This window comes from Diabrotica undecimpunctata, chromosome 3, assembly GCF_040954645.1.
Source record: "Diabrotica undecimpunctata isolate CICGRU chromosome 3, icDiaUnde3, whole genome shotgun sequence".
NCBI lineage: Eukaryota > Metazoa > Arthropoda > Insecta > Coleoptera > Chrysomelidae > Diabrotica > Diabrotica undecimpunctata.
Window position 1 is genome coordinate 42,170,674 of NC_092805.1, and position 27,034 is coordinate 42,197,707.

General features: G+C 33.0%; 1 protein-coding gene across 4 annotated transcripts in view; it reads left to right on the forward strand.

Annotated features, from left to right (window-relative positions):
* Nucleotides 1-27,034, forward strand: part of Elk (Eag-like K[+] channel) — a 1,090,653-nt gene that overhangs the window by 804,719 nt on the left and 258,900 nt on the right. For all 4 annotated transcript variants that reach the window (XM_072525784.1, XM_072525786.1, XM_072525788.1 and 1 more), the window contains one exon: nucleotides 11,694-11,913. In XM_072525784.1, coding sequence (XP_072381885.1) covers nucleotides 11,694-11,913 — 220 coding nt within the window. The remainder of the gene's footprint in view (nucleotides 1-11,693; nucleotides 11,914-27,034) is intronic.

Consider the following 27,034-nt stretch of genomic DNA (forward strand, 5'->3'; position numbering starts at 1 on the left):
AGGTTGTTCACTCATAAAGACTATATTTAGGATAAAAGGTACGGCCAAAAGGTTTTATGAGCAAGAGGACATTGTTCTAACGATTAACGTCAAACGTGATACGTTTGTTGTAGACACTGATCTTAAAGTCGAGTGTTTGCTTTATTAATTAGCCATCTTTTATTAATTAACGCAAAATGGAAGAAAGAAAAGGGAAGCGATGACACAAAAAAGCTTTTCTTGTAAATTAAAAATTGTTTAGCTAGTGAAAGTTCATTATCCCTTGGCATTTTTTCTTTCATTAATGTCATTTAGACTATTAAAATAATAAATTAAAAAATGCCAAGATTTTTCATTATTTGAAATGGATATGTCTTTACAATTCGTAAATGCTAATGGGACAAAAAATATATTTTTTCGTTTAAAATTTCAACTTTCTCATTTAAAAAAAAAATTTAAGAACTTTGCTTGTCGACTACTCCATGGAATGCAACAAATTTAGTATTAATTAATAATAGTTAAATATAATGTTACAATGACCCAGTCTAAGGTTTTAATCTCTTTATTTACAGAGCTATATTAGATATATTGATTATCCGTTTCGTAAAAAAATATTAAAAAATTTTGAAAAAATATTAAATGTGGAGTATGATTTTCCTATTGATATGCAAATTTATTAATTGTGCCAAATTTGTCATTTTATACATTTATACGGTGTTACCCATTTAGTTTGGAAACCCTCTATAAAATTTGAAGTTGTTAACCGATTTTAATCAATTTTTTTTTAATACCATGTAATAAAAGGTCTACTGCGGGACAAAATATGAAATATTTAGTTAAATTATCAGGGCAGTCTCCGATACTTTTTCTTCGTCGAAAATAGAGAATTTGTATTAGCGATTTTTTTATTAAAAAAATTTCTACGCCACTGGATTTAGAGTGGCTTTAAATAGTTTTGACAAAAATTTCAACAAAATATATTTATTAATAACGAAGTTATGACAACTTAAAATTTTAAAACTCACTAAGCTACGAGTCAAAAAAGAACACCCTGTATTAACAGATAGCCATAAAACTAATTATTTTTCAAATAATTTTAATAATAAACCACTACTAGACAAAAAAATGTTTAAAATAGCATAAAAATTTAATGCAAGTAACGCACTTACATTATTATTAACTTTACATGCTACAACTTAAATCTCAGTTGCCATGACAACGATATTACTGTTATAATCTATTTCTAATGAGTGTAGAGTAATAAAATCTCATGAAGTATTCAAAAGCGCTACAGGGTAATCCGTCAATAAATTTCATAAAGAGCAGGTAGGTATCACCCTGTTTTAAGGGATTAGTCCATTGTTATCGACAGATAAACACTGAGCCAGAGGCGCGCTAGTGGGTTAATTGACAAAAGAATATGCATTCTTAAAAATCATATTAAAGGAAATAAAAATGTAATACAGCAGAACAGTGTTATTAAAAAAATATAAAATGTAACAATAAAATATATACGAACCGAAATCGGGAAATACTCACAAACACACACGAATGAACTTTACATATTGAAACACTTGTGGGGAGTTTAAATCAATTTATTCACAAAAACTACAAAAACTTTACTGGATACGTTATTACAATTCTACATCACCATAGTCTTCATCCGAAGAACTGTCATCATCCCCTGGTGTTATAATTATAGGGTCAACCACCTGATCGACCAAGTTGTCCAGTTCCCACATTTTATCTTCCTCTTTTAAAACATGCTGGATTGCTTTTTGCCAGTTTTCTGATGTGATTTCCATAATGGCTTGATCAAACAATACCTTGACATCTTTCATTTTAAATGTGGTATTGTGCCTTGCAACATATCCTTTAACTTGTGCCCATATAAGTTCTATGGGATTTAATTCGCAATGATATGGCGGTAGGCGTAGCACAGTTACTTTATACTTTTCTGCTACATCTTCTACGGCATATTTTATGAAGCGAGATTTATGTTGTTTTACTACGGCTAGTAGTTCCTTCTTTATTGAATTCGTCTCAAACTGAATACCTTTATTTGACAGCCAGTTAATAATTTCTTGCTTTCTCCAAGCTGAAGTTGGTACCTTTTCTATGCGCCTTGAATGGTAGCTTGCATTATCCATAACCACGACCGAATCAGCTGGAAGAAATTTTAACATTTCCCCGAAGTAGTCTTCGAAGACATCCGAATTCATGTCCTCATGATAATCTCCCGTCCGACACGACTCAAAGCTTAACAAACCTTCTTTTAAAAATCCTTCTTCGCTTCCAATGTGAGCAATTATAAGCCTCTTCCCTTTTCCCGAAGGCACTTTAATACCCGTCGAAAGGCCTTCTATGAAAGCTTGGCGAGCACTTGTTACATTTTTATCTTGTCACATTTTTTGGACTATATAACCTTCGTTTATCCACGTCTCATCAAGATAAAAAATTTTCTTGTGCTCTCTGCGGTACTGTTTTATAGTTCTCAAATATTTTCGTCTCCAGCAAATGATTTCATCACTTTCCAGTAATAGTGCCTTTCGATTGTGCTTTTCCCAGAAAAAATTCATACTTTTTAAAGTTTTCCATAAAAGTTTTCTGGATATCAAAGGAATATCGTTATCTTGGCTTATCTCCATTAGTATTTTGTCAAGGGTGGGTATTTCCTTTTTAAAATAAAACGAATGAACTTTTCTTCGAATGTCACGTTTGGTGTCTTCACCTAAGATTTTTATTGGTCTTCCTGATTTTCTCTTGCATGGACTTAACTGGCCTGATATCTTTCTTTCTCGCAATAATTTAAAAATCGTGGACTGTCCAATTCCAGTCATTCGGGCACATCGCTCAACACTTTCTTGCACAGACAAACTAGGGTGATCGTGTTTTATGCAATCATATACATTTAAAATTATAACTTTTTCACTAACAGATAGCGGAGAATTTTTTACACCTCTTTTCTTTGGAGTAAATGTCGCCATTTTATAACTTTTTCACTATTTCTATATCACAATATTACTGTACGTTTAACTGGTGTAGTAATAATTACTAACTCGAATGTCGAATGTCGAATGATAATAATAAAATAAAAGAGGGATTATAATGAAAGTGTAAGTAAAACCTCATTACGCGTTATTAGTCTTCATGTTGATTTATTTTAGTTCTTAGTAATATTAGGAGGTGCGTCATACCCTTATCAGTTTCTTCTAATGCTTTTATTCGTTCAGTAAGGAAGTGAATTTGTTTTTATAAATAAAAATGTAATTAGCTTTAATGACCATATAATGGAATACGAGTTTGAAGAATAAGTTAATCGAAAAATTAAATAAAATTGGTTATCACAAAATATCCAAAATATGATATTTTGAGGTACATCAATTTTTGACGACGAAGTTGACATCCGTCCATTTGCCTACGCCCATGACGACACCGAAATTCAGGCAAATTTTATGACACTTCATGATTTATTACTCTACACTCATTTGAAACCAATTATAGACATTATTTGTTTCATACAAATTTCAGTGCTAGCATAAATTTATGCATAATATCTGCAACAATATTTACTTCAAATTCTTTTAATAATATTTTGTGTCATGGCTGCAAGATTAAGTTTGAGAGAAAAAATTGAAATTATACGTCTTTTGGGAGATAGTGATAGAAGTGCAAGTTAAGTTTGTACAATATTTAATGGCAGACATGTGGACCGTCCTAATATGGGCTGCGGTACGGTAAACAAAATAAATAGAATATTTAATGAATATGGTGCAATATCAAAACTAATTTTAAAAAATAACCCGTTACAAAGAAGAAGAGGAAATAATCAAATCAATTTAGATCATTTCAGAAATAAACCTAATGCCAGTTTAAGGAATGCCAGTTTATATTTGAATGTGCCTCAAGAGAGTATTCAGCGATGTCTTAATTTAAATAATATTAAACCTTTCAAACCAAAATTCTTACACACATTACAAGAAGGCGACGAAGCAAAACGTTTAGTATATTGTTTATGGGCCCAAGGGGAATATTTAAACAATATAAATTTTCTAAAAAACGTGTTGTTTACCGACGAAGCCACTTTCATTACAAACGGAGTAGTATCATCACATAATTGTCGCTATTGGACAGCAGATAATTCCCATTGGGTAATAAACTGTAAAAGCCAGTATTCTCAAAAACTCAATGTCTGGTGTGGTATACTGAAAGAGCGAGTTATTGGTCCTTTCTTTTTTGAAGAAAACTTGAACGCACAGAACTTTTTAGAATTTTTAAACACCGACTTGTGGGATGCTATTCATGAGCTCCCAATTAATGAACGATTAAATTTGTATATCCAGTTAGATGGGTGTTCTGTTCATTACGCCAGAACCGTGAAGCAATGGCTAAATGGAAATTTTCCGAACCGTTGGATAGGTAGGGGTAGTCCGTTGATAGATTGGCCACCCAGATCTTCAGATCTTACAATTTTAGACTTATTTCTCTGGGGAGTTATCAAACAAAAAGTTTACCAAACTTCGTGCAAGAATTCGACAAGCATGTGCAGAAATTACTCCCCAACAATTAAGAAATGTAATTAGAAATATTCATAAACACTACGACAAATGTATCCAATTAGATGATGGATTTTTAGAGGCAACTAGGATTTAAACTAAAATTATGTTTCCATATTTCTGTTAATACAGAGTGTTTTTTTAACGTTAATACAGAGTGTTTTTTTCTAAGTGAGTTTTAAAATTTTAAGTTCTCATAAGTTTGTTATTAATAAATATATCTTAATAAAATTTTTGTCATAGCTATTTGACGCCACTCTAAATCCAGTGGCGTAATAAATTTTTTTAATAAAAAATCTCTAATACAAATTCTTCATTTTCGACGAAGAAAAAGTATAAAGTAAAATGCCCTGAAAATTTAACTAATTATTTCATATTTTGTCCCGCAATAGACCTTTTATTACATGACATTAAAAAAAAATTGGTTAAAATCGGTTAACAACTTCAAATTTTATAGAGGTGTTTCCAATCTAATTAATTATAAAAAAAAGTATAACTCACAGACAAAACGAAATGTTGACTAAATACTTGTCAAATTAAATTCTAAACAGGGTGCCCAAAAACTCTCCTGACAGACGAAAACGGGAGATTCCTCAGATAATTTTAGGATTATTTAACTCAATTCACATAGTCAGAAAATGCTTCCTAAGGGAGCTAGAGCTCTTTAAAGATGGCGCCTTGTAAGTAGTTTTTTTTAATAACTTTAGATCGTTTCTATTTAGAAAAATAAAAACTAGTACAATTATTTATCATCCAGAGTTAAATCGATTCTATTAATTGCGAGTTTCTAGTATCGTTCATAGGCGTCCGTTTTGGATAGGTCAACGGGTATTTTAACGCATAACTTTTTTGTCTGTAACTTTTGAGCATTTGTGATACTAGATTATTAAATTTTCAGATATTCTAGTACTAAAAATACTCCTACTTTGTCTTTAGGATACACCGTTTTCTAGAAAAACTGATTTGAAAATTTTTTAAGCAGCAAAATCTCCTTGTAGCAGTGCTTGTACCCTTGTAAAATGAAAGGACACAAATTTTCGTTGTGTAAGATATTTTTTGTGGAAGATTTTGAAACTGTGGGATACATGACAGTCTTTGAACGCATATTTTTAAATTTTGCTCAACTTACATTAAAGTAGCATCTTGAGGTCCTGTTACATCATTATGTCGCTTTGTTTATTTTTTTATTATTATTATTATTTATTATTATTATTATTTATTATTATTATTATTTTTTTATCTACTTTACTGCCCGAGCGTTACACCTTATTTTGCAATAAACTAAATGTATATCAGCGTATTCCCATTACGTAAAATCCATTTTTGTTAAATTGAAATTATTGTGTTTGAATGCCACAAGGTAAAAACTAAAAGAGAAACCCCAACCACATTTTGAAACGTCATGTGTGTCAAACCACGTTCCATCCAGATAAACAATTTCTCTTCCACTTTCTCTGTATTTATGAATTAAAATTAAAAGTTCCGTCCTCCATATTTGTAGACAAGCAGATTTCATAATCACTTGGCGTTTATCGATGGTTTTTATTTTAAAGCCGTTTTTTAGAAGACATTACATTACTGTCTCACTGCAGCACTATCTGTACAACTTTCTGCAACATATACATTATGGTTTTTAACGTGGGGATCATTTATTATTTAAACCTGTTATAAATTTTTCTTCTAATGATGTCCACATCACTCCGGTCTAGTTTCCTTAACATACCAGCGTCTTTTCTTTTTCTTCTACTTACTATCGCTTGTTTTGTTATCACACTGTCTTCATTGGTCTTTGTGTGAAGATTGCCGCTTCCTTCAGCGCAATAAATTATTTACAGGTTCTGAAATTTGTATTTTTAATTAAAGATTGAGATAAAAAAAATATTGTAATACATAAAATGTAAGGCTCGAAATGGAATTTAGGAGAAGAAAATATTTTTTGAACCTCCAAAACGGTAACAATTCAGGTATATTTTTTCGATCCTGATGATAGGGCGTAGGAAATTTCGACACTAAGCAGGTAGCGACTAAAATTTAATGGCAATTTTCGACACCAGCCCCAATTCCCGTTTTTATGTTACAGGTATGTTCGACACCAAATAAATATAGCTGCGACATAAATAAAAACCCATAATTAATTTATTTATTTATTTTAATAAAAGTAATGTGCATTTTATTTCTTTATAACTGTAATAATATCTAAATATAATACAACTAGTACCTAGTTTTTGTACATTTTACCGTTAATATACTTGTATACAATGATTTATTTGCTATTATAGGAATGATAAGATACAGCTTTTATAAAATCTAACCTACGTATTTGTTGGGATCGTAGTTTATCCATCATTTTCTCCAAAAATGCCAATTTAGCCTTAACAGTAGTATCTTTGATTTTTGCTGGTATATGTAAACTATTTATTTTGACATAAGTGTCTACTTGAAATTCTTTTAACTTTTCAATAAAAATAAAAATAGAAGGATGTGTTGAATAAAAAAAATAATTAAATCTCGAATGAAAGGATTCGCAGGCATTTGTGGTCCTCGCAATAGACGGATTCTGATTAGACCATATGTGTGGTGGAAATAGAGCGCTATCGAAAATGTAATTTTCCAGTAAATAATCTGCATATATATCAAGTGTTGCGTTTATAGGTTTATATGACATTAAATCATAAAGAAAGCATTATTCAACTTCTGCTGGAAATAAGTTAAACCAAACGTATGCCTTAACCATTTTCCAATTTCTGAATTTGTATCCTTATATTCTTGTACCAAACCCAAAGATTGAATTTTTTTAAACCAGTTTTGGTGTAAGTGAAAACGGCATCCACTAATTTTTGCTTTGGGCCACATATACAATAAAGCACAGTGAATTGCTTTTTCAAAGTCCACAAATATTTCAGTTGGCTCTAATGATAATTGAAATGTTTCAAAAATCTTAGACCTTAATAAAGAAAATAAATTTTTGTATGTCATTGACAATTTGTCCTTTAACAAACAGTATGCTAAAGGAACATAATGTCCATTTTCCAAGCCATGTATAGTAAATAATTGAAAAAAATATTTGGTACTGTATGAAAATGTACCATCCATATACAAAGTTTTTAATTTACACAACAAACGAATATTTGTCTCGCATGAAAATACAATTACATTTAATTCAGGATGATTTAAAAACAAAAAACTTTCATTGCGACAGGTTTTAGGAGAATAATTACTAATCGCGTTATAGACTTCTGATATGCTTCTTGGTAACGGACCTGGTAACAGTTTACGATGACAGTTGTAAATGTTCTTTCTTATGCTAGCTATGTCAGGAACCGTCAGCAAATTGGCGTCACACTCAGCAACAGCAGTTCTTGTAATTTTGGCAGGCTTTGCGATATGTCCTCTTGGGCTTTTCTTTTACATGCATTGGTTACCATCTTTACTTCAAGCTTTTTTGGATCGGCTTCATGATTATGTACCAAATCACTTCTTGTGATGGTGAGGTCCTCACAGCCTATTGTAAACACTTTTGCGGAACACTTAGTGTTTCTTTTGATGCAGCGCCAAAATATCTCGCCGCTTTTTAACACTTTCTGTTTCGAGAACGAATGATGCTCCACCACTAATAAATCTCGACCACGGGAACTTTTTATCAAACTCATTTTTTAAATATCCGTATACGTGCACAAGTCAACGTCAAACAAGAAATAAATTACAACTGAAATAATTTAGTCACAAGTACACAAGTGCCACGCCCCCCGCCGTGACAATAAATATTGGGAAAACCCGCTTGTCCTGCTTGGGTGCAAATGTCCATCGCCGCTAATTACCTACCTACCTGCTTTACGCCGCGGTGTCGAAATTTCCTATAATAAAATTTGACCCTTCGATTACCCCAGGTACAAAGACAATTTGGTGAAAGTTCGCCCGCCGTGATGATAAACTAGCTTTTAAAAAGAGGATTATAAATAACCCGTCATTATCACCTCATTATGTCTTATTAGTGAAAGTCAATTGAAATAATTTCTTGGAATTGTTTTATTTTAAATATAATCTAAAGCACCAATCACTATATATTTAAAATCGTAATTATATTTTCTGAATTGGGGAACAGGTAGACTAAGATAATATTATGACAATTTCGTTAGTTATTTATTTGACTTTTTTCACAAGGGAAGATAATTTGTATATAAAACCATAATATTTTAAAAATGTTTCATCCGTGGAAAGAGCCTAGTACTTCTCGTAAAGTTATTGATAATAATCACGCCGAAAGAATGGATGTCAGTGTTAACAAACCCGTAAAGCGCAGTTTTTTGTCACACAAAAAAAGGGATATTTGACGTTTACACTACCCTACTTGAACGAAGAATTCAAATTTAATGCAGTGAAGAAAGCGGCAGTCTTAACACTAAGACCAATTAACAGAGTGTGGTCCATAACAAAACAACCTATAGTAAGTAGAAAAAAAAAAAGAAAAGGCGCTGGTATGTTTAGGAAACTAGACCGGAGTGGAGATCATTAGAAGAAAAATTTATAACATGTATGAAGAACAGATGGTCCCCACGTTAAAAACCATCGTGCAAAAGTTGCAGAAAAATGACACAGTAATTAAGTGCTGCAGTAAGACAGTAAGGCAATCTCTTCTAAAAATTCTTTAAAATAAATATGATCTATAAATGCCAAGTGATTATAAAATTTGCTCATCTAGAAATATGAAAGATTTTTGTTTATATTTTTATTTTTAATTTAAATTTATAAATACAGACAAAGTGGAAGAGAAATTGTTTATCTGGATGGGACGTGGTTTGACACCCATGACGTTCCAAAATATGGTTGAGCAGATTCTTCTGGTCGCTGTACAACAAAAGTTCCATCAAATAAATGAAAACGTATTTAAGTTATCCATGTAGGAACAAAAAATAGTTTTATACGTAACGCTTTAGTCTTGTCATGCAAAAATATTAAGGACTCCCGTGTCGACTATCATGATGACACCACTTCAGAATTATTTGAAAACTGGTTTTCAACGAAGGTATTAAAATCATTTTCCATCAGAAAACAATATTATTGCGACAGTTTGGCGGAAGAAATGGATCATACAGAATTAAGATTTCCTCCTTACTATTACATGTTCAATCCATTTAAAAAATTAAAGTTCGTGTAACCTTCTGGCTAAGGTCTAGTGTTTCAGGTCGCGCAAGCGCCCCTAACATGACTTAACGACTACTTTCGTAGCCGGGACCGACGGCTTTACGTGTCCTCCGAAGCACGGTGGTAGCTCAGTTAAATTAGAAATTGAAAATTTTTGGGTACCGGGGTTTGAACCCGGGCCCTCCAGCTTGTGAAGCCAGTAACAAAGCCACTGAGCTATGGCTGCCTTCAATCCGATTGAGCACATATGGCATGAGCTAAAAGCATCGGTAAGGGGAAGTAATGTTTCTCTCACCCTAAATTTATCTGTGGTTCGTCTAATTGAATTAGAAATGAAGAAAATAACCAATGACAGCTGGAAAAATAGTGTTTGTCTATGTTCTAAAGATTGAAAGCTCTTATATAAATGCAGGTAGGTTGCTCAAAGAAACAATTATATATCTAGATAACGACAGTGATAGTACAACTGACTTGCCCATGTAATTTTTTTTAAATCTAAGTACTTTTTAAATTATATTTATAAATGGTAAACTTGTATGTATACGTAATTTATGTAAATATTTTTAAATTCAGTTGATAATGGTATAAAACCAGCTTTTAGACACACCTCAATTTTGAAAATAATTTTCTAAATATTTTTGCCTCTGTTCTTTTTGTACTCTATTTAGAAATGATAAAGTTTTGTAAATATGTGAATGTAGTGTATGTAAATATTTTTGCAACTATTATAACTTTAGTAGACAATGATAAAGACCAGTTTTTAAACACACCTAACAATTGAATAAGTAATGCAAATCGAAAACAAAAGTACGAATGTGTCCAGAAGCGATCCCTCGCTGCCTTGAGGTAGACACTTATCGATAATAAAAAATATTAATGACTTCCTTATGTCTCTGGTAGAACTTTATTAAGCAAGTTTATTGCCAGGGCATTTGGATGGTTATCTATACGTTTTAAATAGCAAGAACTGTACTGAACTATCACTAAACTAATCGTAGATTCTTCTAGAACACAATAAATATCTTTGGCACGAACCATGGGCCGTCTGGTATAGAGCGTAATCGATTAAAATCTTTTCGTTATGGATAAGTTTGATTTTGCTGCTGTACCCCATAGCTGGATTTCATAGGTCCAGACCGGTTTAGTATTGTATTCTATACAAACAGTTTGTTACAAATCCACAACTTCGAGGTTCTGCCCAATCCAATGTTTACGAAATTTAAAGTTCAACTGTTTGCGCTTTTTCCATATATTGATTTTACATGTCATTGTGCAAATGCATTTAGAGGAATTTAACTTTGTTATTTAATTTTTTTACCAGGCTACATTTTGCGACATTTTGTAAAGATGATATGTTAAGATTTAGATTCTATGATCTTTATGCGCCATCTCTTTGTCCACTTTTCAATGTCCCTAATATGCTTTTAAAGAGATTCGGTAGCTGCTACACGATTATTATCTGTGACTAACATAACAGTGTCGCCTGAGAAAGTTGTAGTGGTTACATTTCTTTTTTTGGTATGTGGGGCGTAAATATAAACTATAATGTAGAACCCAGAACACTACCTTGAGGGACTCCAGATCGGGTAGTGTAGATTACCAAGGCATTAAACACACAGCCCTAGCCAAACATTTTCTAGAAAATAGCCATTCTTTTGATTTTGAAAATGTACAGATTTGGAAAAAGAACAAAATTACAACAAAAGATGCATATTGGAGATGATTCACATAAAGAAGATCCAAATTCCATCAATAATAAGACTGACATCAAAGATATTTCCAATATGTATCATAATTTAATATATTGAGTTGTTTTTTAAATTCACTATAGATTTTTAAGATACGACCCTGAACCACTCATACTTTAAGATATCTGCCATATATATATATATATATATATATATATATATATATATATATATATATATATATATATATATGTGTGTGTGTGTGTGTGTGTTTATATTCATTATATAACTTTCTGGTTAAGTTAATAACTAAGAGCTTTTTTTCTAGGATTTACTACAGACTTCCGGAACGCTGTCTAGTTCACACACTCACCTTATTAAACTAACAAGACTTTTGCGATTGGCAAGACTGCTCCAGAAAATGGACAGGTACTCCCAATATAGTGCCATGATCTTGACCCTGCTGATGCTTTTTTTCACTTTAGTAGCTCACTGGCTAGCATGTATATGGTACGTCATTGCCGAAAAAGAAGTCGACACTGATTTGGGTAAGTATCTTAAAAAATTTATGAGGTTTATTTCCATTATAATTTTACGTTTAGTGGAATAGCAGAAGTAATAAATCCAAGTCATTATTCACAAATTCTGTTAAAATATTGCAATACATTAACTAATAAATTAACAGGTTTTATACATTTTTAATCCTAATAAAACCATAGAACGCAGAACAACTCTGTCCAATTGAAAGAAACTTTTTTCTTAACAACTGCTGTTATATAAATATATACGTAAGAGTAGTTTTTTTTTTCTGAACAATGGCTTCAGCCGCAATTGTATTTGATAAATTTTATCACGAGCCATATAAAGCCGCATGCTTTTTGATATGATACCATTAGTTAAATTTTAATTTGAAAATGGTAAAAGGAATTACTTCTTAAGAACCTTTAATGTTGACCTTAAATTTATTTGGTTTGAATGAACTACGTTATATTCTAGTATTTGAGACCATCTATAGTTATTAACCTTTCATTCATTTGCATTGGTTTACGAGTTTTGTTACTTCAAAGAAGATATAAAAAAAAAGCAAGTTTTTTTTTTTCTTTTTTTGATGGTATTTACTATCCCAATACGCAAATTAAAGTTATATTAAAAAAAATTAATTACATCGGTGGAATTTATTTTTAGTATAACGTAAAATACTTACTTATATATTACCATTTTCAAAAGAAATTTTGTATTGGTATAATTTGCCTACCACAAGATAGGCAAGATATCCCAGTATTATATTAATGTTCCCATTTTCAACCAACTATAAGTATACCCATACTGGGTATCACTTATATGTGGTTGAAAATGGGGACATCAATTAATGGGCTGGGGATAGGGTAAGCAAACAAACCGAAACGTTTGCGAACGGTCACTCTTTGATTAGGTTGGAGAGTTGGATAGGTGAAACTACAAAGAGAGAAATAAAAATAAATACTTACATAGATTTTCTGGGAAACTTAGACACGAAGGTTTCTAAACTATGAATTTAGAAACTTATTAAGGTTCCTAAAAATGAAATGGAAGCCGTTTAAAAGAATCTTTCTGCTGGATAAAAAGAAAGGCTTTTCTTTCCTAAAAATATTAGAGGATAAAAATCTTTTTAAAAGAGATAATTCTAAAACTTCTTGTTTAGAGAGAAAAATTTTATATTTATAATTACTTCACATCAACAGTTATTACAAATAATATTAACAAAGTTTATCAACAAAATTTACAATGGCTCTATTTGCAACGATTTACAAGAAGCTCTAGACGTAGGGCGATACTTGTAGGAATTTAAATTATTATTAAAAAGGAAAATATTTAGATTTTTCAACGGAGCTTACATGTACCAAATGTCCGAAAAAGATAATACTAACTGTTATACAGTAAGGTTAACCTTTACACAAAACAATACAAATTTGTGGTTATGTACCAAATGTCCAAAAAAGATAATAATACTCTCATATGTCGAAATGAAATATTAAACCTTTTTGAAACATTAATTTTAATTATAATAGTTAACTTTTTTAAAAAGGTAACTAATATGACAATTAGCTAATTTAAAAAACTTATAATTTTATTTATTTATAATATTTTTAGTTCGTCATGAAAACAAATTTGTTATTAATGAAAAATGTCTATTTTTACTAAGAGAATGTTTTAATAAAAAGTACCTTATATCACTCTGGCTGGTACATTTTCTTTAAGAAAGTTTTTGGGATTGGGACTGGATCAAAAAACTGCAAGCAAACACAACTGTGTCCCACTCAAACTCCAAATTGGTCTGAAGTGACCAAGGAACACAAATAGACAATTCTTTGGAAGTTGGATACTGGATTCGGACTTTGAATTATACTGGATGACAAAAAACTGCAATCTTCAAAACTTGGCCACTCAATTTCCTCCCAAAGCCATGTGGACCTCTCAAATGGTTGGAAATCCCGTTTTACAAATCTTTCAGATAAAACACAGCACGAACAATCGGTGATTAACTTAACAAAAAACTGACAGATCGCATTCTGAGTAAAAATTTACCTTTCAAATTGAAAAAATTTGTCGGCTTTGAAAACTACATAAGCTATTTCTTCCGAATCCCAAATCAAACAATTAGGCGGCATCACGATCAAAAGAATGAAATTAAAATTATATTTAGACCACAAATGTTTATATTATCAATTCCAACGACGCACAGGGATTGAGAAAATAGTCAGGTGTTTTAATACATACAAAATAAAATAGAAATGCTACAATTTATATGGGGTTCTAGAGCGCACTGAAAATTTGAAAATATTCAAATAGTGACTTTCATTAAAAATCCATCTTTTTCTTCTCACTGCGCCTGCTTCTTTTGAAGGTAGGCAATCAAAATGGCAATTGTAGCTTTGAAAACTGGTGCACAAAGGATTTCTATGAATGAGTGGTCAAACCATCTCCTCCGATCTTTCAGTTACGAGTTCTGAAACAATCGTGGATAACCAATCACCATGATTTTTTTTATTAACTATTATTATTTACAGTTTTTAAAAATTTAGTGGAGTATCCAGAGTATACAAAAGAGTACACAAGAGTAAAACAGATTGCGAGAAACTAAATCTATTTTTTTGTGGCATCTTAATATAATTTAATATTTTTATTGAAAGTAAGCCACAATTTTACTTTAAAATAAATTTATTTTGGCATTTTGGTGCCTTATCAATAATGTTGATGGTAGGTTCTGCGACTACCATGGTTGTAACGGGTAACGGAGAATTACAGTTTGATTCCGGAGAGGGAGCCTGAAAAACAGCTAGCACATTCAAACAAGGCAGCAGGCGCGCAAATTATCCACTTCTGGCACGGGATGTAGTGACGAAAAATAACGATATGGGACTCATCTTAGGCTTGTGATCGGAATAAGTCATCACTCACTGAGTTATCACTCTAAACCCTTTAACGAAGATCAATTGAAGGGCAAGTCTAGTTCCAGTAGTAGCCGTAATTCCAGCTCCAATAGCGTATATTTAAGTTTTTACGGTTAAAAAGCTCGCCAGATGCATGCCACCGGTGCATCTTAAGCGTTGTTATCTCACGTACTGTGTGACGTCCACCGGTGGTTTCCACGTAAAAATCGAAACGTCAAAATAAACTTATTTTATAATAAAATTGTCGCTTATTCCCAATAAAAATATTTAGTTATTTTATGAATTTAAATTAAAATTAAACTTAAGAAAATTCACAAATAATATTGACTTACTTTATATGTATTAAGATTTTAAAAAAGTTTGATGTTAAAAGTTTAGGAGAAGGTGTGTGGTACATTTGTTTAGAGTTTAGGTTGGCGCTTTGTTATGAGCCAGTCCGACCCTGGAAATATTAAATGACAGTTCATAGTTCTCAAAAATGTCAGTTTGTTTATCTGTGCATAATTTGGATGAATTTAGAAGTGTCAACTAAGATTTCCATAGTACACTCTAAAATAATACTTAATCAAAATTATAATACCAACATTTAGAGCTAAATGTCGCAATAACAGTTACATTTAGTTATAGGCAGAAAATTACAAAGCTTTCAGAGCAGTTAAAGTTTTTTCTAATAACGAAATAACCTACAGGATGATTCGTTAAGGAAAGTTACGTAATTTAGTAGTTTGCGTTTTGAATCACCTTGTATCTTAAATAATATTCTATCCACAAAATGTTAAAGCTTCATTAAAATAGGCAATATTAAAAAAAGTATACTAAACAAAATGTTTACAATTTTAGTATTTATAAAAGTACTGGACGTCAAATCAAATACTGTTTCATAATAAAATCGGCAATATCTGGTAAAATACTCGGATTAAGGGAGCATATTTTTCTGTTAACGGAATTCTCCAAAACAGTTCTATTGAAGTTAGTAATTATATACGTGGCAATATATTAAAAATCCGGAAGTTTTAGTCAACTTCCGGTATAATTTGAAGCGGTAGGAAGCTCTATATATTTTAGAATAATTGGACATATCCAAAAAATAATCATAAATTTTCAGATATTAGTCATATTAATTCCCAAAGAATCACCCTATATAAATAACTGTTCAACAAATTATTCTGATTTATATTTTAAATTCAAAATATGGACATTGGCGAGCTATCAAAAATCATATCACGACATGTACATTTTTCGACGTCATCGATGTCAGTGTAAATTGATTAAATTTTGATTAATGTCCATTATTATCTTACCGAAAAACGCGATTGGTTATTTTTAAAAATTTAACCAAACGCAACACGTGAATTAGTAATGCTTTAATTTGTGGTTTTAATATAACTTTATATAATATAGCGTTTCATCAAGTTAAATAGAAACATTTTTTTAGATAAAAAATAAAACTGAGATTGAAAAAATATTTGAGTACAACAATCTTCTTTATTATTTCATGTATCTAATTTTGGCATTCCAAAATTATTAATTCATGTACTCTAAAAATTATGAATTGCTATTATTTAAGTACCTAATTTGTTTTATATTTTACTAACATACTTTCTTGGGCTCTTTATTGTTGCCTCAGTTAAAAACAATTATTGCAATTTAGAAGCCTGGCAAATACAACAAGCTGCCTGAAAGTGATCGACTTATTGCCTGCCTATTTTAATGTTAACTCTAGTAATTAAGTACTGGAACCAGTCTTATATAACGGAATCTTCTTCTTCTTCTTCTTTAAGTTCCATCTTCTATCGAAGATTGGAAATCACCATGGCTTTGCGGGCCCTGTTGACTGCCTCTCTAAATAGTTTGCATACTGTATGCATTAGATTAGATTAAGAGAGGTGGCCTTTCGGCCTATTCCACTGCGACCTTTTCAGATCTATTGTGGTCCTCTAGTCCTAGATAACATTCTCTAGCCTGACTCTTTTTATAAAGTCTAGTAGCTTCAAGACTGTACCTTCCATGTAGCTATTTGCCGGTGGATTTTCTTCTCCTAATGCAAAGAACCGCACATTTGCCAGACTGTCACACTGACATAAAATGTGCTCTGCTGTTTCTTCTTCGAGGTGACAGAATCTGCACAGGTCATCATCTGATAATCCCATCAGCTTCAAGTGCCTATTCAGCTTACAGTGCCCTGTTAGAAGACCTACTATGACCTTGACTGTTTTCCTGTCTTTGCTTATTAGGTCTGCCGTAAATTTTGGCGAATGTTCTGTAATGAACTGTTTCGCCTGTCTTTGTCCTGGTGAATTCCTCCACCATTCCAGAGATTTGCGAGCTACCCACTTCCTTGTAGCCGTTCTTGTTACTGATTTAGCAACTCCGCAGAAGGGTTCCGGTCCAATGAATGGCAATGATGAGCCTTGTTTGGCAATTTCATCAGCTTTTTCATTGCCCTTATGACCCTCGTGCCCCGGTACCCAGGCTACCGTAACCTTGCTACGGTCTCCTAGTTTATTTAGGGCACACACGCAATCCCATACTAGCTTAGAATTGACCTCTACGGAATTGAGTGCCTTAAGCGCTGCCTGACTATCTGTGAAGATAGCAACTGAACAGAACGTTCTTTCCTGCCTTTCTATTTCTTCCACGCAGTGATGGATTGCAGTTATTTCCGCCTGGAAAACTGTCACATCCTTAGATAGACTTACCGGGAAGTCTATCCCTTGATTTGTCCCTACTATGCCGGCTCACACACCCTCCGATGTTTTTGAGCCATCCGTGTACCAGGTAGCAGCAGCTTGTATGGGTACACCTTTATTCCAGTCTTCCCTGCCTGGTATCTTAATTGTGAACTTATTGTTAAAGCTATATCTCGTAACTGTTGCATCGATAGGTTTCCCCATCACAATATCGGCTTTTAGCTCCTCGATTAGCGTTCTGTTGTCAGTACCATGCATCTGGCTTATATGTCGCTGACTATGGATTAATCTGTGCATCACGGATCTGGCTTCGCCCTGTATAAAGATATGAAGTGGTGGTAGATTCAACAGGACTTCCAGCGATGCAGTAGGAGTTGTTTTTAAGGCCCCCGTAATACACAGGCATGCTAGCCTTTGTGTATTACCTAGCAGCCTTATTGCTCCCCCTTGCTGCATCTTTGTCCACCACGTCACCGAGCCTTAGGTTATCATGGGTCTAATAACCCTTGTATATAGCCATAGAGTCATTTTGGGGTTAAGTCCCCAATTCTTATCGCACATTCTTCTACATCTGCCCAAGGACATAGTAGCTTTCTGTGTGGTTTTTAGAATGTGAGTATTCCATGTAAGCCTATGATCAAAATATACCCCAAGGTATTTTGTTTCTTTGGCAAATGAAATCTCTGTTCTTTCCAGCACCGGCGGTTTTAGGCCTTGTAGTGCTGTTTTTTTGGTGAAGTTGACAATTTGTGTTTTCTGAGCATTGACTATCAGTCTCTCTTGTTTACACCAGTCGTCAACTATATTTAGGGCTGCTTGCATTCTCTCACAAACTACCTGAGCAAACCTGCCCCTGACAACGATTGCTATATCGTCAGCATATCCTAGACAATAAAAGCCTTCTGTGGACAGATTTCTGAGCAGATCATCTACCAAGGTTGCCCAAAGTAGAGGGGACAGAACTCCTCCTTGTGGACAGCCTCTGCCTACTTTTGCTTTGATGGTTGCTTTACCCAGAGTGAACATTACTGTCCTATTCTCCAGGGATGCCCTTATCCATCTGCATATTACCGCAGGTGCACCTCGTCTACTCATAGCCCCTATCAAACAGCTGGTGGTAACATTATTAAATGCCCCTTCTATATCTAAAAAAGCGGCCATTGCTATCTCTTTGTCTTCCATTGACTTTGAGATAAGCCTATTTAGATCATCCAACGCGGAGTCCGTAGATTTACCAGGTTGGTATGCATATTGACGATTGCTTAGAGGATTATCTTTTAGCACTTCGTCTCTGATGTACCTATCAAGAAGCCTTTCCAGCGTTTTTAATAGAAAAGAAGATAGGCTTATCGGTCTATATGACTTTGATGTTAGGTCTGATACTTTACCTACCTTAGGCAAGTATATGACTTTGACCTTTTGCCATATTTCCGGTACGATCCCCCATGCTAAAGTGGCTTTGAGGAGCTTGCATAGGTGTGGTATCAATACCTCTAATCCCATATGCAACAGTATTGGATATATGCCATCTGTCCCTGGAGACTTATATGGCCGAAACTTATTTATAGCCCATCTAATTCTGTTTGGTCTTGTGATTGCTGTGGCTATTTTCCAATCTGTAGACCTTGGTCTAGTGAGCCTTTGGTCTATGTTGGTTTGCCTATCTGCATCATCCAGAATTGTTGAGCCCGGAAAGTGCGTGTTCATTAGTTCTCTAAGACTTTCCTCTTTGGTGTCCGTAAATTTGCCATTAGCTTTCTTTAGGAAACCTACTTCTTTGGTTGTATCACCATCCTTTGCCAGGACTTTATGAATTCGAGAACATGCCGGGATATCTGTAATCTCCTCGCAAAACTCTCTCCATGAATTCCTTTTGGCTTTCCGAATTTCTTTATTGTATAGCGTTAGCTTATACCTGTAGGCATCCCAATCTTGGTTACTTTTGGCTTTATTAAATAGGCTTCGGACTTCCGACCTCATCTTCCTTAAGCCGTTGTTCCACCAGACTGTATTACTGCCCGTACTTTTCCTTGTTTTTTCCGGACAATTTTCCTGGTAAGCCGCCATAATAGCTTCGCTTATCGTTTCTGCCGCCGAATCTATAACCTCTGGGCTTTTAAACGAAATCGTACATTCCTCGAGATTTTTACTGAGGGACTCCCTATATCCTACCCAGTTTGTATCTCTAGGATTCCTGTATTTAATTTCCGATGGAAAAATATCAAGGTCAAATCGTATATGTCTGTGATCCGAACATGAGGGTTCGTCAGACACAAACCAATTTGTTATTATATCACTTATCCTGCTCGTGCAGAGTGTTAAATCTAACACTTCTTTGCGTGCCTTAGTGACAAAAGTTGGCTTGTTTCCTATATTGGATATAACCAAACCTTCAGATAAGGATGAAATTCAAAATATACTCACTCCTTGCATTAATGTTTGTGCTTCCCCACACGGTGTGATGTGCGTTGGCATCACATCCTATAATGAGCTGTAATCCTTTTCCTAGACAATATGCAACTATGTCGCTTATAATGCTTGGTGGACACAGAGTCTCATCACCTGGAAAGTAGGCTGAACACACCACCAGTTTCTTCTCTCCTACTTCCGTGGTTATAGTTAGAACAGCTGTAACAATATCATCAGTGCAGAGCATACTGTATGCATAGTGTTTGCATATGTTGCACTACTGCATTCAAACCACTCCCTCAAGTTTTTAAGCCACGATATTCTTTGTCTTCCCACATTTCGCTTTCCTCGAATTTTGCCTTGCATAATAAGCTGCAATAATGTATATCTTTGCTCTCTCATAACATGGCCTAAGTAGTCAAGTTTTCTTCTTTTGATAGTCAATATTATTTCAGTTTCATTGCCTATGCTTCTAGTGACTTCTGCGTTTGACATTTTTTGAGTTCATGATATTCGTAGGATTCTTCTGTAACACCAAATTTTAAAGGCGGCCAACTTATTCAGATATACTTGTTTTAATCTCCATGCTTTCAAGTCGTAAATAAGAGTAGTGAATACGTTACACCGAAGCATCCTTAGACGTAGTCCTAACCTTATATTTCGAAAACAAAGTAACTTTTTAAGTTTAAGGAATGATGCACGTGCTATTTCCATATGTGTCTTAATTTCTTAAGTTTGGTCTACATTTGATGTTATCCGTGTTCCTAAGTATTTGTAAGTATCCACACTCTCAATTACAGTATCCCCAATAATCAATTGGATGTTTGCATCGGCTGATTTAGTTATGATCATGTATTTAGTTTTGTTCAAGTTCATCCTTAGTCCGTATTCATGACAGCATTCTTTAAGTCGTTGCACTACGTTTTGTAAATCATTGTTGTTATCCGTCATTATTACTCTATTGTCTGCAAAACGCAAGTTGTTCAAAACTTCTTCATTGATAGATATAGCTTCTATTGAATCTGCAAGCGCTGCTTTAATAATACCGCTTCAATGTAGACATTGAAGAGTAGTGATGACAGCACGCAACCGTGGCGTACCATTTTCGTATTGACGGTAAATTGTAATTCTTGGTTCGCTAATTATCATGACTTGTGTTTTTTGTGTTACCTTCTAGATCATATTTCTTACTAATTTCAGCTACTTTGTTTATTAACAGCACTCACTTACTTAGTTACTTTGAACAATGTCTGCAAAAGTAACGGTGTCATCGGACATATCTGAAATTGTTTACTTTTTAGCTATTTAGAAAGAAATCCTATCAAACCAATATACAGTTCACAGTGCTAATACAATTCAGAATTTTAAATCAAAGTGGCGACAATATTTACTTTTTCAACGTTTATGCATCCGATACATTATTAAATTGATCTTCTAGTGAAAACAGCTACACTGGGGAACCTTATACGAGTATACATCAAATTGTTAAGTAAGCATTCTTTATAATGTTCATCCTCTCTAGTAAAATATTGCTTTATTTAGATTCCTCTTTTTCACGTAGATGATAAATCCATGATTAAAATTTCTAATAGTCAGTATAGCTATCACAGTATATTTTTTCAAGCTTAATTGTTTTATGAAAATAAAAATAAGTCAGTTTCCTAATAAAAATAACAACAAAAATATTATGCTCTCGACACCATTCAAACTTTTACGGCAATACCTAATTGCTTATTAAATCCATATCCTTAACAACGACATAAGATGGTTTATTATACTATACAATATGAGGAGCTGAGTATCAAAGACGGACTACTCCATTTTGTAATTTTTTTCAGGAAAGCTAAAAAAATGTATCGCCTTATATTCTCTACATCCAGTTATGGTTTTTTTATGAATATACTTCTAGCGTTTCTGAATACTTCTGAATAACCAAAATGTAAAAATATTTATGGTTTATTCCCTAAAATCAATAAAAAAAATGGAGTTAGCCGATTTGGCAACCAAGCTGTGGAGCTGTCCGTTTTTGAACCCAATGTCGACTATTTTAAAATTGGAGTTGTCCGATTTTGAAACTACGTATTAATAAATAAGACTACCTTCAAATTCGGAACAATATATCGGAAAACTTCTACTGGGTATTATTTCTATTACGTTCTCTTGCTTTCACCTCTATTATAATGAGACTCAATTTCCTTAAATTTTTTAATAAAATTGCTTGTTTTTCTCACAAAGAAACTGCTTGTTTTTCAGACAAACGCTGCCTCTTTCCTATTGCCACCACGAGTTTCTTGGGGCACCAGAGAACCATCCTTCTTAAAACGCTGGAATACACCTATTATTCGATGCTTTGTGATCCGTAAAATCTGTAATAAGGCATTTCTACACACCTCTATTTGAACGTGGGCCTCATTTAACACAAAATAATGGAAGATGAATGCTTTGGAAGGTTCACCTTTCTTATTTCGAATTCTTGCTGGGGCAGATTCTTTGCAATACTTGAGAAGAAAACTATCTTGCTTTGTTTTCTCCTTGGAGTTGTAAAAAGCTGAATGGAATCGCGAGACATCTCTCATAGTTAGCATCTCTTCATTTTTAGGTGCTTCAACTACTTCAACTTTTCGGAAAAATAACGAAAATATTGTTAAAAAAACATAAAAACGGTTAAAATAACTTCGGTAACTGTTGCAAACTTGAAACGCAAGGGACACTCTCAGTAGGTTTATTCTAGTGCGCATGACAACGTGACGGAAGTACTACCATTCGATTGGCTGTAACGGAGTAGTCCGATTCTGCTACAAAATCAAGTTGGAGCTGTCCATTTCTGAAACTGATGCTCGTTTTAAAATGCAATTTCTTGCATTTTCTAGCCGCTTTTGAAACTAAAGCAATTCAGATTTGAATTCCTCGGAAAAAATCCTATAAGAATGTACCTTATAACTCAATTTTGAAAAAATGGAGTTGTCCGTCTTTGATACTAAGCTCCTCATATGCATTCTGATGCTTTACAAATAATCGTGTTTTTTTTTTCTAGATTTCTCTCTGTAAAAACTTTCAGTTTTATAACTTTCTTTAAAGTCAAAAGTTTGATATGGATAATCTAGTGTTTTATACTAGAAAGGAAAGTCACTTATTTGTAATTACCTTTTCTTATCTAAGTACTGCATATTTTAAGAAATATGTCTTTCTTTTTATATTTTAACTTTGTAGATCAACCCGCACTTAATTGGCATTTTCGTTTTTAATTACAGTGTATAAGTGTGCTTTTTCTTTCGATGTGCTCTTCCTTAATAAAAAGTTAGGTAATTAAGGTTTGTAGTTCTTTGTATACCTTTAAAATTTTTATTTCTCATAAAATTTTTCGCAGAACTTAAAGACAGGAACTTTTGAATTAGATGTTATTATAACACAAACAATATTTTAAATTTTGACTTAATTTTTTTATTAATCCATTGCGGTAAATTATGCTAAATATTAGAGAAAGTTACAGAATAAGTTAATTTTAACTTATCATTTTATTAAATGTTTATCAAAATATATTGAGGTGACAAATAAATTTGATTTTTACAGAGATTTTTAAGTTTTTTGATTTTTAATAGGGTGCAAGTACTAATAATTATAATAAATATTTTTAATACTATAATCGCTTTTTAATGCCATTTGTTAAAAATCTCGATACGAGCCGATTAATATCACAAGATCTTTACACAGAAAAGTAGGTGGAAATAATCTGATTTTTTCAAGAAGTATGGATAACGGATGCCAACCGCTGATACAATACAACCGGGAATTTGGTCAGAATTTACAGACGTTATTATTTAAACTGTTAATCCCTCAGCCATATAAACAGTAAAAGCAATTAATGAAAATATAAAGGTTCAAACTTACACTCACAATAACTTAAATAATATAAGGGTTATTTGACCTCGATTTGTGGCTAGTTTTAATTAATTAATGATTTGAATATTCTTTAAGTAATTTAAATTTTTAATAAATATAAATATTATAATTAACATCTCTCACTCATAAAATTAAAAGAGCATCCACTACAAGTAGTTGAAAATCACAAATTTTTAGGGGTAATTTTCGACAAAAAAATAACATGGAAGAGACATATAGAAAAAACTAAATCCAGTGCCTCAAAAAATATAAATCTCTTAAAATCCCTAGCCAATCGACAATGGGGAGCCGAAGAAGAAGTACTATTAAGTTTATACAGAGACCTAATAAGATCTAAGTTAAACTATGGATCGATATTATATATGTCTGCCCCTAAAACTTGTTTAAAATTATTAGATACAATTCAAAACACTTCATTAAGAATATGCCTTGGAGCCTTCAGATCTAGCCCTACAGAAAGCATATATGTCGAATCGTGTGAACTCCCTCTAAATATTAGAAGACAACGTCTACTAAACTTCTATTTTGCTAAGGTCTCTGCAAACCCAAATGATATATCTTTCCAACTTATTAAAAATTTTCAATTAACAGGAGCACACAGTAGAGCTACTGCCAATTAATCACTAAAGTTTCTATTGCCACTCTTATAAAATATTGGCCTAAATCTTACCACCCCCATTATTCAGCCCAATACTCCACCTTGGCTAAAAATATTACCTGACTTTAACCTAAATTTGTGCAAATAATATAAGAAAATGGAAACCTCCACGATACTCATGAAACAAACTTTTAACGACATAATTAATAGAGGCAAGTTTGATAACATAATATTCACAGATGTATCTAAAGACGAAGAAAGTGTCGGATGTGCTATTACTTCCACAAATAACAGACTAGCAATGTATAGACTACCCAAGATAGATGACCAGTATATTCACAGCAGAACTCTACGCTATACTTAAAGCTCTAGAGGTTCCAATGCAGGGTACCAAAAACTTGGCAATCTGCACAGATTCATTATCATCCATAAATTCGATTAGAAAAATCTACACATCAAATCCTTTAGTTAATGAGATCCACGAAAGATGTACAGCACTTGCTAAATCAAACACTTCGGTTTCGATTATATGGAATCCTTCACATGTTGGTATTAAAGGAAATGAGAATGCTGACCACGCAGTAAATGAAGCACGTCGCTCTGACCTTACAGATGAAAAAATCCAAATGTTTCAAGATATAATAATTGAAATTAAAAAGTTATCTACCTTAGTGTGGCAAAATCAATGGAACAGGTGCACTACCCAACTAAAGTCCATCCAACCAAACATTTTAGGACCTAGAATTTTTACTACGGAAAGAAAATTGAAGACCATCATTAGAAGGCTTAGAATTGGGCACACCCGGCTAACCCACAGATATCTGATGGTTCCCGAAGAACCTCCAAACTGCCAATATTGCAACTCCCGTCTAAGTGTACACCATATACTTGTGGAATGTCACCAGTACGCAGCAGCACGGATCAAACATGATATCCACGGAAGTTTATGTGATATTTTAAAATCCAAAAACACTATATCTAATGTGATAGAGTTCCTTAAAAACTGTAAATTATATCACCTGTTGTAATTGTATCACCTATCTATATTTCAATTTTATAATCATCCGCTAGTTTTTTATTTTCTTTTTTTTTAGATATCATCTGTATTAAAATTTATTGAATCAATAATTAAAAAAAAAAAAGAAGCCCCAACTGCGTTAATCGCCATGTAACTTTTAACCGTGACTTTCAACCCTTACACCGACAACTCTTCTCATAACCCACACTTCTCAAATTCGCCTCATCTTCTTTATGTAACCTTCCTCTATAAACATCAACATCTTAATCCTTTTCAACAATTGTTGCTTTTAAACAACCATTCTCTTTACACTATTGTCACAAACCTCCCTTCAAATTTTTCCGCCCCTATTGTTAACTTCATAACCTACCATATCTATCATACCTCACTATTTCATCATTTTTACAATCTTCACGTTTACATCATATTCCTGTCCATTCTTTTTTCTTTTGCTAGTTCTCTGTCATTTCATATATCTACCATCCACTCATTAGTTCTAAACTCAGTAACCATTTAAACATAACCCAACAATTTATCAGAATTCACTATTTCCCACTTTACCAAAACCCTTAATCAACCATTGCTCCCCTCTCTTAGTCAACAACTTAGTACAGCACACTCACAAATAAAATTTCAGGCTTTTATGTACCGAATTTAATACAACCAAAATATATTTTGTCCAGGGTGCTAGATGCTTTAAGCATGAAGGACCTCTATTATCTCTAATGTGTTGATTAACTCATTTATTTTCCTTTAACCCCCTCTCCTTTATTCTTTAGTCATTTCCTTTACTTTTATTCTTATCAAGTCTCTGAGTAGCTCAGCCTTTTCAATTTTAAATTAATTCCATATGTTATAACTTTAATTCCTTCAGCCGGAAGATTTTTAATCCCTTTTCTCAATCTATTGGACTCACTTATATTAAACTTTTTTACCATACCAGCAGTATTAAACAATTTCATTTAAATACGAAGTCTTACATTAGCTACAAATATATACTATTCAATTTTCCTTGTCCTAGATGTGAGCAACATATTTAAGCTAATTTGTCACAAATTACACTTTTTAGACCACACTCCATACGACAAAGAGTAATATAAGGTGCCTAATGCATACGTCATTCTCTTAAACATGACCTTTAACAACATCAGTAATTTTACATCTTTTATATCCAATATTAAATAATTAAAAAAAATTTTTAAATCCCAACACCTGGATTGCTGTTATCATTTTAACATCATCAAAGTTTTGAATCTTTTGGCTGTAGTAATGCTATGTTTAACTAATATTGTTTCATGGTACATTGACATTTTGTTTTTGACACCGTTCATGGGTATCTTTTCAATCAGTTACCAGCTGAAGTCCGTTTGAAGCAAGGTTAGTAGATGTTAAGTAGGTTGTCTCGTAACTATAGACCAATCAAATGCTCGCTTTTTAAAGGCGGGAATACGTCACCCATACGACACTTTTAAAATTGCCATAAGCTTCAATGTTAATAAAAGGTTCAAAAACTTAGGTTTTGCAATATATTTTGGGATTTTCTTGGGTATAGGGATTTTAAGTGGTTCTTATATTAGTAATTATATCAATTTTTTTTAAATCAATAGTCGGATGACAAAAAAT